Below are 18,037 nucleotides of genomic sequence, written 5' to 3'. Positions count from 1 at the left end.
TCGCAGTCCGCTCGTGGAGGCGACGATTATGTCCAGCTGGCGTCTCGCTTGGTCCAACGTTGAACAGCCGGCTGCTGGCAAGGCGGTCCAACGGGAACACAACTAAACGGGCTACAGTGGTACACTCAATAATCGCTTTCCTGGCGTCTTCAGTTGCTGCACGGTGTGCGGGCTGCTGAATCCGCCATCTTAGATTGGCTTCTCGTTACTATCTCTCGTTCTGCTTCTCTCTCGTTCTGCTTCTCACCACACACTGACTCGCGGACTACTTCCGTTTCTTATATATACACCACCGAACGTAGCATCCGGGTCACGGACACACCCCGGATACTACGTCATCAAACATATGCATAAACATTACAAGAATAATACATACACTTCACGAAACGTATATTAATAGTATAGAAAATAACAAAGTAAATAACTGGGGCAGAAGGGCTGATTTCGGGGAAACTAAAACTGGCTCTAAAACTGTGGGCCTTCACAACAGCCGCCCCATGAAACCCTCGGTTTCAGTTAACTAAGAAGGCACACTGGCTAGGCTGCTCTAGCAGCGTGAAGTAGGAGGTGATAGTGTCGACCACTCTGCCTGTCTGCCAGGCGGCGCGCGGAAGGGACTGGTCCATCACCAGTACCACGGCACCTTCGGACATCTTGTCTCTCTCCCTCAGCAGAATCTTCTGCTTCTCCTCCTTCTCCAGGGCGCGGATGTGCTCCTCGAAGCAGATCAGAGCGTCTTCCTTGTCCATGTTCTCCAGCTCCTCGTACTCAGCGAAGGTGGGGTCGTCCAGCAGGTACTGCTGGGCCTCGGACCAGGTGGTGCCGTAGGTGACGCTGGCCATGTTGTCCAGAATGCTCTTCAGCGCCTCCCAGTTCCTCTTCCTGAGCTGCTTGGCTTGTTCCTTCTCCTTCTTAGCCTGGTAGGCCTTAAACGCTTGCTTCTTCTCACTCAGCTTGGGCAGGGCGCTGTAGAGTGGGTCGTTGATGATCATTCTCATGGCTTGCTCCCATGACTCGTTGGATGAAACACCCTTCTCCTTCAGAAGCTCTTTGAAGGCCTGCTTGGCCTCCTCTTTTGGGTTCCACTTGTACGTCTTCTTCGCCAACTCCGGCCTTTCCTCCTTGGAGGCGTCTACAATACTGGCTGAGACTTCCATGGCTGACGTGTACTCGACGGAGTTGACGGGTGCGTCAATGCTGACCTCGGCCACGTGAGGGTGCATGGCCACCTGCAGGTGTTCCTCGGCAACAGCGGTTGCCGCCATGGCACGGTAGCGCCACCACCGGGACTCCTTAGTCTGGGAGTTGTAGTAGTAAGGCTTCCCATCCAGAGACTTATGCTCTGTCCACAGAGACTTCTTCTTCGGTTGGTCATCCTGTGGTGAACCATTTGTGGTACTAACTGTTCCAGGTGCACTGGCAGCAATAGATTCCACTCCAGGCGGTCCGGTTGGTTGGTTTGCTTCTTCGGTTCGGACATGGAGGAATGACGTAGCTCTCCCGTCTCTATCTCTCCCCTCGGTAGCGCCTTGGAGGGCCCACCCAAGCGCAGTCTTAACAGCCATCGGGCAGCCTCGTGGTCCTCTCAGCGGAGGACGGAGCGACACGATCAGGTCAGCGTTGTCCGAGCCGATGAGAAGGGTTGGCTCCGCTCCTTCTATCGGGTGTAGGTCTACTCCCCGTAGGTGGGGATATCTTGCGCGTAACCTCTCCAGGGGGTAGTCGTAGCGGGAGAGCGCTAGCTGGTCGGCGGTGAAGACATTCTGAAGCCGATGTCTATCCGACGGCCGCCCCGCCGGGGAGATAGAGAAGTTGATTCTCGCCCCGGTGACCTCTTTAAGGTCGCGACGTATCGTGCGCAGAGTCAGCTTCTCCGCAGTCCCTTGGAGCCCCAACTGGCGCACTGCCCCCTGGAGAAGGATGGTCCGTTCCGACCCGTCGTCCAGAACGGCGTACGTGTCGTACACAGCGTTGTTGTGGTGAAGTCGGACCTTCACCACCTTCAGTAGAACCTTGGAGCCGCTGCTCTGTGGCGAGTCTAGGTAGTAGACAGGGGTTTCCTCTTCCGGTGCGCGACCGGACCTAGGGCTTCTGTTGCCCTCCGTGGACCTGGCGAGGGAGACCTCGTGTAGGATGTGGAGGTGGACCTCCTCACAGCGGTTGCACTTCCTCCTCAAGGTGCAGTTCTTAGCCAGATGGTCGCGCCCACAGTTCCAGCACCTCTGGTTCTCCTCGAGCCACCTCTGCTTGTCCTCGGTACTCAGGTTGTTGAAGTCACTGCACTCATTGAACCAGTGCTCGCTGGTGCAGTACGGACATGGCGGTGGACCTCTCCGTCCCTTTTGAGGGGGTTGAGAGGAATCCTTTCCCTCAGGTCGGGCTTTCCTCTCTCTCCGAGGCTCCTCCTCCGTGTGCAGCACTCCTACTGGGCGTCCTCTGTTCGAGCTCGGCCGGTCCCAGCGGTCTCCCTTCTCCCTCTCCTTCTTCGGCTCAGCGTAACCCATGGCGTCTACGTTGGTGTCATGCACTTCCTCCAGTAGGAACTCCGCGAAGGCAGCCATGCTCAGACCCAACTTCTCGGGGTTACGAACGCGCTGCTGTCGCCGGAACCTCTCCTGCCGGAAGCGTGGGATCTTGCGGAGCAGCCGCTCTACGTTGGAGGTGCTGTTGATCTCGCTGGCGCCAGCTGGGCCCTGCGTCTTCAGCATTCCAACCAAGGTGTGCACGCGGAGCGCGAAGTCATCCAGCGCCCGGTCATCCTTGATGGGGGCCTGCTGTTCGAGGGCTTGCAGTTCAGCAAGGGCGTGGTTCCAGGGACGACCGTAGCGGGCATCCAAGTCAGCGAGCGCTCTGGTGTAAGGTGTCGGTGCGGAGGCATGGGCCAGTACCATGTTGTGGGCTCTGGGGTTCCTCACATGCTGAAGGAGAATCGCATATTTGTAGGACTCTGAGCAGGAGTTGTCCAAGAGCGTGTCTAGGCAGATGCGTAGCTCCACATACTGGCTCCGGTCCTCGTCCTTGAAGAAGGGGAACTTGGGTCCCTCCACCTGGGGGAACATCCTGTAGTGGATCATCGGGGCTGGAGTGACGGTCTGGGTGTCCGGCCTGCATGCATTTTGGTGCACTGGAGGACCTAGGGGTGTGCTACGCTCTTGGGGGATGGCTCCCCTCCCGGGCAGCGACGCTGGCTCCCTCTGGGCCGCGTAGCGGTCGGGTCCCTGGTCCTCTTCCTTCCAGGTGGTCAGCTGGGCCTGTAGTTGGACAGTCATGGCGGGGGTCATGGAGCCATCGGCGGGGGGTTCAGGAGATGGCACTCGAGAGGGCCGTGCGGATGATGCTCTGGAGCTACGGGCCGACGGAGTTCTGCTGATGCACACGTCGCGCATGGTCTGCATCATTTCCTCCATCTTCTCTGCGTGCAGTTGCTCTCTCGCCATCTGCCTCTCCGCCGCGCGTTCCGCCCCCTCCATCTGGAGGCGCTCGCGCTCGTACTGGATGCGTTCCCTCTCTAACGCCTCCTGGCGCTGTCTCTCCGCCGCACGTTCCGCTCCGTTCATCTGGAGGCGTTCCCTCTCGGACGCCTCCTGGCGCTGTCTCTCCGTCTGGAGGCGGTCGCGCTCCATCTGGAAGCGTTCACGTTCTAGCGCCTCCTGGCGCTGTCTCTCCGCCACGCGTTCCGCTCCGTTCATCTGGAGGCGTTCGCGTTCTAGCGCCTCCTGGCGCTGGAGGCGTTCACGCTCGAACTGGAGTCGTTCCCGCTCTAACGCCGTCTCGGCCTGTTGGCGCTCCCGCTCTAACGCCATCTCGGCCTGTTGGTGCTCCCGCTCTAACGCCATCTCGGCCTGTTGGCGCATACATTCGGACAGCGCGGCACTACTCCCTCTGGAGTGCAGGCTATCCGCCCCAGAGGCAGAACTGCCCACGGAAGCCCGGGACCGGTAGGAAGCCACTGAGCGGCAGGAGCTAGGTCTCGAGCGCGCCGTACTGGGAGGCAGATCGTTAAGGCTGAGGCCCTCCCTCTTCCGCCCGCAGGCGCTGTCGGACCGGGCCTCTCCTTCCTGTTCTTCCGTTTCCACGGCAAAACCCTGCGGTTCTGCCATCTCATCCTCAGGCTGGTGCTCTTTGAGGGCTGTCTCAGTGCTAGCCACCCGCGCGCCGGCGGACACCTCGGCCTCTCCGACCACTGTATCCCGTGGAGTGCGCTCCTCGCTACCACTCAGTGAGCTTTCGAGCTCAAGCTCATACTCCTGTAACCTCGGAGGCAACCGCGGGACTCTCTGTGGTCGTGGCTCTGGCTCAGGGGGCGGAGAAGGGGGGGTAACTGTCTGGTCTGGTTGGCTGCGCTCAGCCATGCTATCACTACACTACCGATCCGGCTCGAAGGACCAATTGTAACCAGGGAGTAGCTGAAAAGGACTGTATAATTTAGGAAGGGGCTGGTTATCTAACAAATGGAGCTAAATAGGCAGTATAGGAGGATACAGGCAGGGGGCGCCAGCGAACCGTTAGACTAGCAGTTAATGTCGTTAGCATTAGCATTAGCCTTCAAACAACTAGCATTAGCATTAGCCTTGTACTTAGCATTAGCATACAATTAGCATTAGCATTGGAACTACAAACAACTAACACACGGTATTACATATGAACAACACATTTATTACACAAATGGTATCTGTCTATATCTCCCAAAAAAATATATATACCCTCCCTCCCAGCCGGCCACACACGCACTCAATCACTCACTGACAGTCTCGGGCCTGAACAGGCTTATAGTCCAGGGCTGTGGTGCGCGTTGAGGCCTGGTTGGATGGCATGTGCGTCGATGAAGTTAGCCGACGAAAGGGGGGGTGACGTAGCAACGCGGAGGGAAAGGGCCGTCTTCGTGGTCCACCACGAGGTGAAGGGCCCAAGTCCGCGTGGTCCGCGTCGAAGCTCCGCTGGAGTCAGTGTTCAGTCGCAGTCCGCTCGTGGAGGCGACGATTATGTCCAGCTGGCGTCTCGCTTGGTCCAACGTTGAACAGCCGGCTGCTGGCAAGGCGGTCCAACGGGAACACAACTAAACGGGCTACAGTGGTACACTCAATAATCGCTTTCCTGGCGTCTTCAGTTGCTGCACGGTGTGCGGGCTGCTGAATCCGCCATCTTAGATCGGCTTCTCGTTACTATCTCTCGTTCTGCTTCTCTCTCGTTCTGCTTCTCACCACACACTGACTCGCGGACTACTTCCGTTTCTTATATATACACCACCGAACGTAGCATCCGGGTCACGGACACACCCCGGATACTACGTCATCAAACATATGCATAAACATTACAAGAATAATACATACACTTCACGAAACGTATATTAATAGTATAGAAAATAACAAAGTAAATAACTGGGGCAGAAGGGCTGATTTCGGGGAAACTAAAACTGGCTCTAAAACTGTGGGCCTTCACAACAATAACCATTTCTGACTGAGGCAATGGAAGGAGCTTCTTCTTTTGTATTTTCACATACTTAACAGGACTGAAGTCAAATAACATGAAATGTTACTAGCTTCAATTGGAATTCTTACTGTTCTCTGAGACTGGGTGTTTGTCTTTAGGTCCTGTTGAGATAGAGAGCATACGAACAAGTTTGCTAAATCAGTTTGGAGCAGAAGAAAAAAATCACAAACATGCAGATAATCGTGAGATGCATTTGAATACATACGTTTAGGGGGAGTCAGGCTTTTCTGGGGTGTACCAACAACAACATGTACCAACAACAACATGATTTGAACACGAACCTCTAGGAGTCCTGGTCTGTGCTGGTGGAGAGTCAGAGAGGGCCACTATTGAAATGAGAATGAAACATGTTAGTGATACAGGTCACTAATACAGACCTGTAAGCTTCTTACTATCAAAAGGAAGTACCATTGGAGCTCTGTGCCCTCTGTGGAGTCAGGCGTTTCTTGGACAAGCCTGAAACATAGAATGATTTGTATTCAACTGTTAAGGGTCGCTCTAGACCTCATCTGTGTCAAAACATCAACAATAACTAAGACATGCTGTGACAACGTGATTTGAACACGAACCTCTAGGAGTCCTGGTCTGTGCTGGTGAAGAAATGAGGGCCCTGGACCTTGATATTTGACTCAGCCTTCTATGTGTCAAGCCTGAAACATAGAATCATTTGTATTCAACTTCAATGGGTTGCTTTTGACTTCATCTGTGTCAAAACAACAACAACAACAACAACAACAACATGATTTGAACACGAACCTCTAGGAGTCCTGGTCTGTGCTGGTGGAGAGTCAGAGAGGGCCACTATTGAAATGAGAATGAAACATGTTAGTGATACAGGTCACTAATACAGACCTGTAAGCTTCTTACTATCAAAAGGAAGTACCATTGGAGCTCTGTGCCCTCTGTGGAGTCAGGCGTTTCTTGGACAAGCCTGAAACATAGAATGATTTGTATTCAACTGTTAAGGGTCGCTCTAGACCTCATCTGTGTCAAAACATCAACAATAACTAAGACATGCTGTGACAACGTGATTTGAACACAAACCTCTAGGAGTCCTGGTCTGTGCTGGTGGAGAGTCAGAGAGGGCCACTATTGAAATGAGAATGAAACATGTTAGTGATACAGGTCACTAATACAGACCTGTAAGCTTCTTACTATCAAAAGGAAGTACCATTGGAGGTCTGTGCCCTCTGTGGAGTCAGGCGTTTCTTGGACAAGCCTGAAACATAGAATGATTTGTATTCAACTGTTAAGGGTCGCTCTAGACCTCATCTGTGTCAAAACATCAACAATAACTAAGACATGCTGTGACAACGTGATTTGAACACGAACCTCTAGGAGTCCTGGTCTGTGCTGGTGAAGAAATGAGGGCCCTGGACCTTGATATTTGACTCAGCCTTCTATGTGTCAAGCCTGAAACATAGAATCATTTGTATTCAACTTCAATGGGTTGCTTTTGACTTCATCTGTGTCAAAACAACAACAACAACAACAACAACATGATTTGAACACGAACCTCTAGGAGTCCTGGTCTGTGCTGGTGGAGAGTCAGAGAGGGCCACTATTGAAATGAGAATGAAACATGTTAGTGATACAGGTCACTAATACAGACCTGTAAGCTTCTTACTATCAAAAGGAAGTACCATTGGAGCTCTGTGCCCTCTGTGGAGTCAGGCGTTTCTTGGACAAGCCTGAAACATAGAATGATTTGTATTCAACTGTTAAGGGTCGCTCTAGACCTCATCTGTGTCAAAACATCAACAATAACTAAGACATGCTGTGACAACGTGATTTGAACACAAACCTCTAGGAGTCCTGGTCTGTGCTGGTGAAGAAATGAGGGCCCTGGACCTTGATATTTGACTCAGCCTTCTACGGGTCAAGTCTGAAACTTCATCAGCAACTTCATCCTTTGGTGCAGAGTCTAATTCTAAGAGCTCTCCATCTGAGCCACTGGAGTCTGGATTTTCCCCAAAGTCCTCATGCTCCTCTGTTTCGTCATTACTCTCATAGTTAGAGCTTTGCTGAGTCAAGTTAGACACGTCCTCTTGCATGTCCCCCTCCTCACGTGTGTCCCCCCCCTCCTCCTGCTGTGGCACATTCTCTTCAGATGGCTCTTCATCACTGCTTGATGCTAAGGCAGCATCCAATCTAGCCCTTTTTCGTTTCCAGTCCCTTACATAGTTGGAAGCCATGTTTATGTGTGGTGTGTAAGTAACATACAACTCACCAAATAGTGTGAAGTACTGGTGTCAGCCACCAGCTGAGAAACTGGAAAAGAAACCAGAAGTTCGTAAATTACACAATACACAGCACCATTAGAACTGCACATGAGCAGTATTGCAGTTTGATATTGATGATTGAAATGGAGACTATTTACAAAGGATGAGTCAGGTCATAAATTCATACAGAAAAATTCCAGTTAAATCAATAACTAGGGGTGTAACGGATCACCAAACTCACGGATCGGATCGTGTCACGGATTTAGAGTCACGGATCGGATCATTTTCGGATCAACACAAAACATTTTATCTTTTTATAAAAACTACCTTTTCCTTGAACATCACTGCTGCAATCTGGTTGCCAAGTGAAACCTAACTTTACCTAAATAATAAAGTGAAATCCTTTAAACATGGTATATAAAAAAAAAGCAAATAAAGCAAAGCAGCCTCAAGTTTATAACTTCATATTCATTTTCAAAAAGATGATGTCCACATTGTCTGGGGAGAGGGTAGATCTATTTGCAGTCACTATGGCTCCTGCTGTGGAGAATAATCTCTCGCTAGGAACTGAAGTAGCAGGCACAGCCAGGTAGCGTGGCTCAAGCACGTTGACCATATTTTGAAACCCTCTGTTCTCCACAACGGAGTATGGCCTCATGTCTGTCGCGATAAACTTCCCAATGGAATTTGTAATGGCTTTAGCACGGTTTGAGTCTGCAGGAATGGGTTGTTTAAATGACATTTGGAGAAGTTGTTGAGCTACCTTTTTCTTGCTCCCCGGTCAACACACCAGGGTGATGTCGAGTCAGTGAGTACGTCACAGATTATTTTTTTCTCTCGCAGGGCTCAGGGTATCAGATTTCAGGGTATCAGGTTGCACACAGCTTCATGGCAACTCTACGTCGTGATTTACAAGAGACATTAACTAATATTAAGTAATGTTATTACTTGATTACATTTTGCTATTGTTCCGCAGGTACACATGCGTTCCGAACTGTGGAGGGTGGATTATCCGTGATCCGTTACTAGTGTTGTTCCGATACCATTTTTTGATCCCGATACCGATACCTGACCGTGCAGTACTTGCCGATACCGAGTACCGATCCGATACCACGGCGTTTGAAAAAACAAAACAAAAAAACATGTTTTTTGAGCCGCATACTCACCTCGATGTAAAATTATTGCTAACACTTAGTCTGGCACTGCTCAAAACCTTTGTAAAACAGGAAAAAATACCAACAGAGAGTGAATACTATAGAACTTTTTTTTATTGTCTACCTGGTATGGTGACAAGAAAATCAACCCCTTATAAAACCTGAAATGTGGCTCTCACAGATGCCAATCAGTGCAATATCCATTTAAGATATAAAACAGTCGTAGTAGTAGTGCAACAGCAAGTGAACATTTACAAACAAAATAACTTTAGTACTTAAAAAAAAAAAAAAAAAAAAACGTTTTTTTTTTTTTTTTTAGTACTCGCCGATACCGATACCAGCATTTTTGTGCGTATCGGTGGCCATGCCGATACTAGTATCGGTATCGGAACAACACTATCCGTTACACCCCTATCAATAACCCTTAAAATCAATAACTTAAAATAAAAAAAACACTGAAATTAAATGCCCACAATGAATCTCACAACCACAAATGTTACACATACCATTGTAAAATATATATGTATTTATAAATAAATGAATAAATTCTCATATCAACACCCACTTTCATCAAATAAAAAGTTCGTTTGGGATGAGATCGCCTGTCTGATCTGCTCTCCTGTCACTCAATTTGCAAGTGCAACAGTGGCTCTCAGTCAGTAAAAAACAATGGTGCCATTTCACTGACAAGAGTAAAGAGAAGGAGAAATGGCTCAAGTTTACAGGTTACCTCAATGTTTAGGTACCTATTAAGCATTGGGTTTAAATCCGAAATTTTAGGCTACCTAATAGGCGCACTTTCACTTGCGTTCATTGCAAATCGGCAGCAGCTAGCCAGCACTATTTGCCTGCAGTTAGACAAACCAAGGCCATAGCCTGTAACGTTAGCTAGCTCCACGCGGCCAATGGCGATTCCTAGAGTAGCCCTAACTTAAGCTTCCAATTCACCCAAAGCTGGTTAAACTCATAGCAATGACATTACGTTCTTTTCTGCAGTGTTTAACAAACAATCAAGTAACGTTATCTAAAACTCTAAAAACGTATCTAAAAATCTAGATAACGTTAACGTAGCTTTGTGTCGTAGGTTAGCACTTGCTAACCGCTTAGCTAGTTTCATTTACGTTCTTCGACAGCATGGTTTGTACAACGTAAAAACAACATATTTTTGTACTCACCCGCAAATACCCCTTCAAATACCCAGTTAATGAATTTGTACAAACCTTCGCGGTGAAAGGACAGGGTTTTCGACTTGCTTCACTGAAAATGTGATGTTTTCGCTGGTGAAACTGCTATGTGACCTTCCGCGGCGAGGATTAGAGGTGTGTGGAGAGGTGTGTGGTGCGATGACGTATGGTAAGAGCGACGCTTCATTGAACTGCTCTATAAATACTTTATTATTCATTAAGTGATGGTAAAAATGCCAGCACATGGATATATATAAATATATATCATCCCATAAGTGGGTAAAATGTATAAAAATAAGAAATTAAAGAAATGAAATAAAATCATCAAGTAATTTAAAAGTCATACTAGGCCACCTCAGTCCCTCCCCCTTTTGTCCTTTCTGGCTCATTCATTGGCTAACAGAGGCAGAATGGGGACGAGTGATTGGCCCTCAGACCTGTCAGGCATTTCTGTGCTTCATAATGAGCAGGAGGTGTATTGGGACTACCTGACATTTATTTATAATGAGTACATTGTAATTAACACAAAATGTTAAGAGATGTTAACTCCAAAATAAGATTTTGCTGGTCTGGAAAGGAGAAAGCTCAGCTGGAGGGAGCTCTGGGGAATGGAGGCAAGCAACATCAGCTTCATCATCAGAGCTACCTATGATGTGCTCCCATCTCCAAAAAAACTTCACCAGTGGTATGGTGAGGACCCAACCTGTGCCCTCTGCCCAACTCCAGCGACTCTCAAACACATCTTGTCCGGTTGTAAGACCAGCCTCACACAAGGCCGCTACACCTGGAGGCACAACCAGGTCCTCAAGAGCCTGGCAGCAGCTCTTGAGAGCAAGAGGAATACCACCAACTCCTTGCCCTTGAAAGCAACCAATTCCATCACGGCACCAGCATTCATCCGAGAGGGACAGAAAAAGTCCAACCATCCTCCAACCAAACCAGAAGCTGGACAGCTAGCCATGGCCCGGGATTGGAAGATGCTAGTGAATAAATGAATAAAATGTTTAAAATGTTTAAAATGTTTAAAATGTTTAAAATGTTTAAAATGTTTAAAACAAGCACATTTATTCAATTAAAAGCTTCACACACCAAAGCCACGTGTCATTATCACTCTGCCTGTCAAACGTGCGTGTGTGGATGTATCAACTCGTCTGGGACGTATTCTGACAGTTTAGAGGGGTTTAATAACGGTTTTAATGCATTTGAGATAAGTAGAAAATATGTTTAGACACAGACCGCATTTATCTGGGTTAAAGGACAGCGACGTATAGACGCAATTTAAACCACCACTTCCGCATGAATAACTATGCTGGACTACATGGAATCTCAGAATAAATGACGGTCTGGTATATATTTTGACAATCTACAGGCGTTTAGGGTATTAATTTAAACTCAACGTGCTGCTAGACTAAAACAGGTTTAGACACAGACCGCATTTATCTGGGTTAAAGGACAGCGACGTATAGACGCAATTTAAACCACCACTTCCGCATGAATAACTATGCTAGACTACATGGAATCTCATACTACATGACGTCTGGGACGTATTCTGACAGTTTAGAGGGGTTTAATAACGGTTTTCATGCATTTAAGATAAGTAGAAAATATAGCCGTAATATAGCTGGTCTATATTTGGTTTATATTCTAGACGCAAGGTTGAAAAGACGTCTATTGCTCACTGGGACTGCTCTGTTCTGAGGGTTTGCCTCCAAAGTGAGTGACACTCTAGTCTAAAACAAGCTGTAGGGGTAGGAAAGGGAAATGGGATTAGGCCATGATGTCCATTTCATGGGTTGGGGACAACAACAAAAATATGTTTTTGGTAGCCTCCATCTTAATATTAAACAAGTGGACATAAATTCTGCTTTTTCACACAGAAAACTTGAAATGATACTTACAGCAGACTCATTTTGTTTATTAAATTTCCCATTAACATAGATACAATTTCTTTACTGTGACTTTATTAAAGAAACCCCTCGTTCATACAAGGAATCCCCAACATGAAAGAAAAAGGATAATACAGCATCAACATCATTGACCTAGTACCTGCAATTAATCTGAAAAGGAGTCACTCTTAAAATGTCTTCTGCTAAATACAGTATACTAAAATGTACTAAGAAAGGGATACATTGCAACGCTGTTGTCTTCATTGTTTGGTTGATGTTCATTCAACAAATTCAGTTGTATAAAGCTCTACTCTGTTAGCCACAAATAAACACAATCAGTGGTGAACATGTTGGTACTGCTACAGTATACTGTACATGTCAGAGTGATAATGAACAGCTTTTTCCACAGTTCAGAATCAGAACACTAATTTCCTTCACAGTAGACACTTTAGTTTAGTACTCATGAGCTGGACAGTTCCTTTGTAGAGGACATCAGTTTCTTGCAGTCAGAACCACTGAAGTCACTAAACTCCCCAAGGCCACCACCAGAGCACCAAGCAGGAGCTTCCATGACATTCCCTGAAACACCAATTGAAGCATTGTCAACACTTTCTTTTCATTGTCAAAACACTGAATTGTTTTGTGTTCTTGTGAATTGATTGACTCTTAAATTTATCACTCAGAGTCACTACCCATCTTCCGTCGGAGACTGAAGACCCATCTCTTCAGGTTACACCTTAACTGCTCCTCCTGAGACATCCACTATACCCCAGCACTGCGTCTCCTGAGACATCCGCTTTTCCCCTTCACTGTGTCCCCTCTGTTCTCCAGTGTCTATATATATATATTAAGTTTTCCTTCTATCACTGAGACTGCCAATGGCCTGAGCTAGATTACTCTTCCTGATACGACTGGTGGATTGATGATTCACTTGCTTAGTCAAATGTATTGATTGTAAGTCGCTTTGGAATAAGGCGTCTGCTAAATGCCAAAAATGTAAATGGAAAGTTCTCAGTGGCTTACAGAAGGCTTCTTTTTAGAGGGAGTCAGAAATGGTGCAATATTTTCTCCAAGCAGCTGGGCAGGTTTTGCTTTCCACTTCTGGGTATCTTTCCCTCCTGATTGCCTTCTCACTAGCTTAGACAACTCAACATGGATAGCCTGGGGAAAGCAGAGAGACAGCAGTAAATTATTAAGTTAACAACCACAATGTAAAAACTGTTGGAAGATTTCATGGTGGTTACTGCAGGGAGTATTCTAGCAGTGAAGTGATGGTCTTGATCAGTGGCGGTTCTAGGATGTTTTATATGGGGTGGCAGAGGGGTGGCAAATGATTTCTCAGTCAGGGCAGGGGGTCAAACATATACCATCATTTAAGTTTTAACTCTCCGATGCCACTTAGCCCCACACCACCGATTCACCCACCCACAAATATTTTTGAAATATACTGTAATACACTATTATTACACATAATGTAACTATCAAGTTGGGGGTTATGGATTTTTTTTCAAATCAGTTATGCAATAGTACATTTTGGGGAGTTGTTTCTATACAATTGAATTATATGACATTGATGTATTGTCATGATGGCATACATATGAGGTTGTACTACAAGAGTTGTCCAGTAGGTAGCAGCATATTATCTAAAAAAGCAACAATCTTGACATCACACTGTTCAGGGTCCTCTCATTTTAGGATCTTCGTTTGAAAGTCAAGCTCAATATAACATCCGGATGCTGAAAACACATTGAGGAACTCAGACAAACACATCTTCACAACCTTTAACCTTTGTAACCACAATTATTGTCTTGAATAATACTCCATGCATGATATATCACATTTATATGGCATTGGGCTTCTTGGTAATTAGATTGGATCATTCTATAAATGACATTAAATAAACAATACATTTCCTGTACAGAACACTTTGTATAATGTTGTTTTTGTTTTTCTCAATTCTTTCCCCACCTCATTTTCAGTACAGCTAAATTAGGTCTTTCTGGAAGGAAAGATTATTTTATCCACCATCATGACAAGGGTGTAATTACCAAGGCAGGATATATTTTAGTTTTGTCTAGACAAGACTCAATCACTGTAGCAGTGCACATTGTAGGTCGAAATCAAGTGGATCTGAGACCACAAGACACCCCATTCAGAAATGGATTAAAAAGCTAAACAATGAAAACTTATGCCGGATCAAATTTCCAAAAGTTGTGACTGAAATGTTTTTGTTCCAGTGTCATTTCAGGATCTACCATTTTTATCATTTCTATACTGTATCATATATTTCTTTTATAAAACCCTTAATATTCGTTTATAAAACCCTTAATATTAGTTTATAAAACCCTTAATATTAGTTGTCCTCCTACTAATTGTTTATTGACATTTGATGATCGTCATACTATTTACTGCATGTAATGTATGACTGAGTTTCTCATACTCCTGTAATCTGCGTGGCTGGGTGGAGGATTTGGCAGACAGCTCTACTCATAGAAGCAAGATAGAACATGTACAGTAACACTAGACAATGATCTCCAGTGTCTGTGCTCTAATAGCTTTGCCTGTCTTTGCCTCATTAAACATTTTATCCTGCCCATAAGGTGAACCTGAGGTGAAATGTCAAATTGCTGTGTTTTCTAGTCATGGGACTGTCGTATATTTCTGTAGTATGTATGATCTATGTATGAATATGTAGTATATTTTAAACACACACACATACCAGGGCATGCAAGGACATGATGCCCTCTAACAATGAGGGTTCTATGGCAACCAGATGACCAACAGGGACCTCTGGGGGTTGGGCAAAGACACACATACACGCTGGCCCCTCCCCTCTGGAAGGAAACGGGGAGAGAGGGAGAGAGCGTTCTTTTTCCAGCCCAGGTCCACGGGGAACAGACGTAATGTATATATCTGCCTGTAACTGATTAAATTGTCTTAAACTCAATATCTGTTCTTTGATTCAGAACTAATAGGAAATACTCAACACATGGCGAGCCAGCCAGGAGTCTAAAAAAGGGAAATCTACGTTTGAAAACTTAAGCTGAAGCCACAGCTCTGAAGACGGTAAGAACGAAAATAGCGCTATTTTCTGTTTAAACTGCGAGGGGCGCGTGTACAACAGCTGTGTTTTCAAGCATTTTCTTTGAGACTAAAACAACCTTCAACTTTAAGGTTTAAAGTAAAGTAACTTGTTGGAAAAGGAAACACATCTTTCATAGTCTTTAAGCCTGGGTTGGTGATAAGGGCCGAATTTGGTAATTCGTTTTTTGGTGTAATATTGTGTTAAGATATTAGTTGAGTAACTAATAGATATTGTTTGGACGGTATTACGGAATATCGTGAGTGTGTGTGTAGAATTGTGTTAAAGTGTAAATGGACTGTAGTCTATTTTGTATTGTAGCAGTGAGACTCTTATGAGTCTCTTTGTCTGTGTGAAAGGACGCCATTTGCAGTGTACTTTCAGCGGAGCTTAGGCGCCATTTGCATTGTCCATTGTTGTAAACGGAGCGATAACACGCACGCTCGGGCACGCGCGCAGACACGCGGACACACAGGCCTAGATATGCCCCAGTCTGGAGCAGAAGCCCTCATGCGAGAAAGGTCGACGTGGCTATCAATACCTCCCTCCGAATAATAACTGGATGCTTGAAGCCTACCCCTGTGTCCCTCTTGCCAGTCCTCGCGGGAATAGCACCGGCCGGCCGGCTGCCACCCTCGCCCTGGCCAGGAAGGCACAAAAGCATGATTGGCACATCCTGCACAACACCACCATAACACCAGCACCTCCAAGCCGACTCAAGACCCGCCACCCTTACAACAAGGCAGCACAAGCCATGCTCAACTCCACCTCTGAGGACATCTCCAGAGATGCATGGCTGGCAGCAGCTTGGAAGCAGGAGTGGGAGTCAACCGGGCCCTCCCGAATCCACCGCTACATCTGGGACCCAGGAGATGGCGCCATTGGAGGAGACGACCTACCACGCCGGCAATGGACCACACTGAACCGTCTACGAACTGGTGTCGGTCGCTTTAAAACATCAATGAAGGCGTGGGGCCTGGCGGACAGTGCGGCATGCGAGTGCGGTGACCCAGAGCAGACCGCCGACCACATAATCACCATCTGCCCCTTATATAGACCACCCTCAGAAGCCAGCCTCTTCGACCTAGAACCAGAGATGCGGGCATGGCTACGCGACACCGAGTTGGACCTCTGACGTTACACGAAAGAAGAAGAAGGCCTAGATATCTCTATGAAGAGAACATGAAAAGCATTCATTGACCCCTCTTTATGAAAAGTGGAAAACGTGAATGCATTGAATATTTGAATGAGATTTAATTTGGGAAATAATAGTTTAACTGGATTGAAAGATAATCGTGAAATTGTTGTGTCGTGGATGTTGTGAGACAAATCTTTTCACAGGAGCGGTTTTTCCCCCAGAAGGACAAAGACTAGCCCCTCCTTCCCCTACTCCATTTTACACGGAGGCGCTGGCGCATGCGCAATCGATACGCAAGTCGGTTGCTTGGCGCCGCCTGCTGGACAAAATACGACAAGACATTTTTAAAACATTGGCTCTCTGTAGAAAGATGAAATACAACCCTCCTTCATTGATGATGTTTGTAAATGATCGTTATATATTACTTTAATTAATTTAATTAATTACTAATTGATTGAATTAATTATTCAGATCATTTCATTTTCTGTTTCACAGAACTTTGATCAATTGTTTTGTGATAATCTAATAATAATCATTTCTTTTTTCGATAATAGCTGAATGACTTCACAGGTTTACATCAATGAAGTGTACGATTGTACAATGACTAAGTCTAATTAATCATTCATTCTTTCCCAATAACAAGTCGATTTCTTTACAGATTGTAATTAATAATTAATCATTCATTCTTTTCCAAATAACAAGTCGATTTCTTTACAGGTTGTAATTAATATTCGTGTTTTACATCTTTTTATTTCAAGTTAAGTTCGTTTTCACAGTATTTGATTAGGAATAGCAGAATAGTTTGTATTGATAATTAAGCAGTAAAAGGGTTTTTGTAAATCGGTGAATACTTAGGTGTTGACCAACCTTTGTGATTTAATAATTGTGTTGACCAGAACTGTAATTAGTATTGAATGAGTAATTAAGTGACACATATTCATAAACAATTAGGAAACACATTTAAGTATAAAGTACTTACACAGATATTAGATTTAAGTTAATACTGCACTGACATACACAAGAGGCAAATCTGTTATTTTGAGTTGCAGGGTTTTGTGGGGATGGTTAATACAGTTATATTGGACTAGCATTTGTTTAGCAAACAAGACAATAGGAAGGTGGGTTGTAAGAAAAGTACACCTTATAGAATATTTTCAGCATATTGAGCAGTATAAATCAATCAGCTTAAAATGGGAGCAAATTCAACGAAGGTGTTAAAAGATATTAGTGAGGATAGTGGAATATTGGCAACTTTATCCCCTATGGCTATAGTGGAAAAAATGAATCCTCTTGTTAGGGAAATTAGCAAAATGTCAACGAAATGGAATAGCCGTTGGGCATACATTGAACAGCCGTGGCCGAAAGAGGGCAGCCTTAATTTACAATTAATTGCAACATTGGAGATACTTATCAATGTACACAAGGCAAATCAGAAAGGGAAAGATAGGTCAGAGAAACGCAAGTTAGAATTAGACATCTTAGACCTCTTTAAGGTAGAGGGGCAGAAAGTAGCATCAGCTTGGAATGAGAAAACAGCTCACATGAATCCAGAAAAGAAAAATGAATTGGCCAGAACACTGGAACAGAAATTGAACATTCCATTCACAAACATGTGTCCAGTCTCCAGTCCCCCTCCATATGCTAAGGCAATGAAGGACCATTCCCAGAAGAAGAAGAAGAAGGAGCCAAGGGGAAAAGGGGACGACAGGAGTGACGAGGAAGATGACAGCGAAGATGGCAGTGAAGACTCAAGTGATGACGACAATGCAGATGGAGGCTACAACGCGCAGGTCAGGAAGATGATAGCCACAGCCGAAAGGAAAGGTGGGAGAAGACGCCCGGAGAAAGCGGAAAGAGAGGAAGATTGTCACCGAATGTCAT

General features: G+C 45.8%; 1 protein-coding gene across 1 annotated transcript in view; it reads right to left on the bottom strand.

Moving 5' to 3' along the window:
- Nucleotides 1-12,095: 12,095 nt before the first annotated feature.
- fkbp16 (FKBP prolyl isomerase 16) overlaps nucleotides 12,096-18,037 on the bottom strand; it is a 49,097-nt gene continuing 43,155 nt past the window's right edge. The window contains exons 10-11 of the mRNA XM_080539083.1: nucleotides 12,960-13,097; nucleotides 12,096-12,515 (exon numbers count right to left, since the gene is read on the bottom strand). Of these exons, the coding sequence (XP_080395209.1) occupies nucleotides 12,429-12,515; nucleotides 12,960-13,097 (225 nt within the window). The 3' untranslated portion in view covers nucleotides 12,096-12,428. The remainder of the gene's footprint in view (nucleotides 12,516-12,959; nucleotides 13,098-18,037) is intronic.

The sequence above is a fragment of the Nansenia antarctica genome (assembly GCF_963989245.1).
Source record: "Nansenia antarctica genome assembly, chromosome: 9".
NCBI lineage: Eukaryota > Metazoa > Chordata > Actinopteri > Argentiniformes > Microstomatidae > Nansenia > Nansenia antarctica.
The sequence above is the reverse complement of the archived record's forward strand: the minus strand, read 5'-3'. Positions and strand labels throughout refer to the sequence as shown.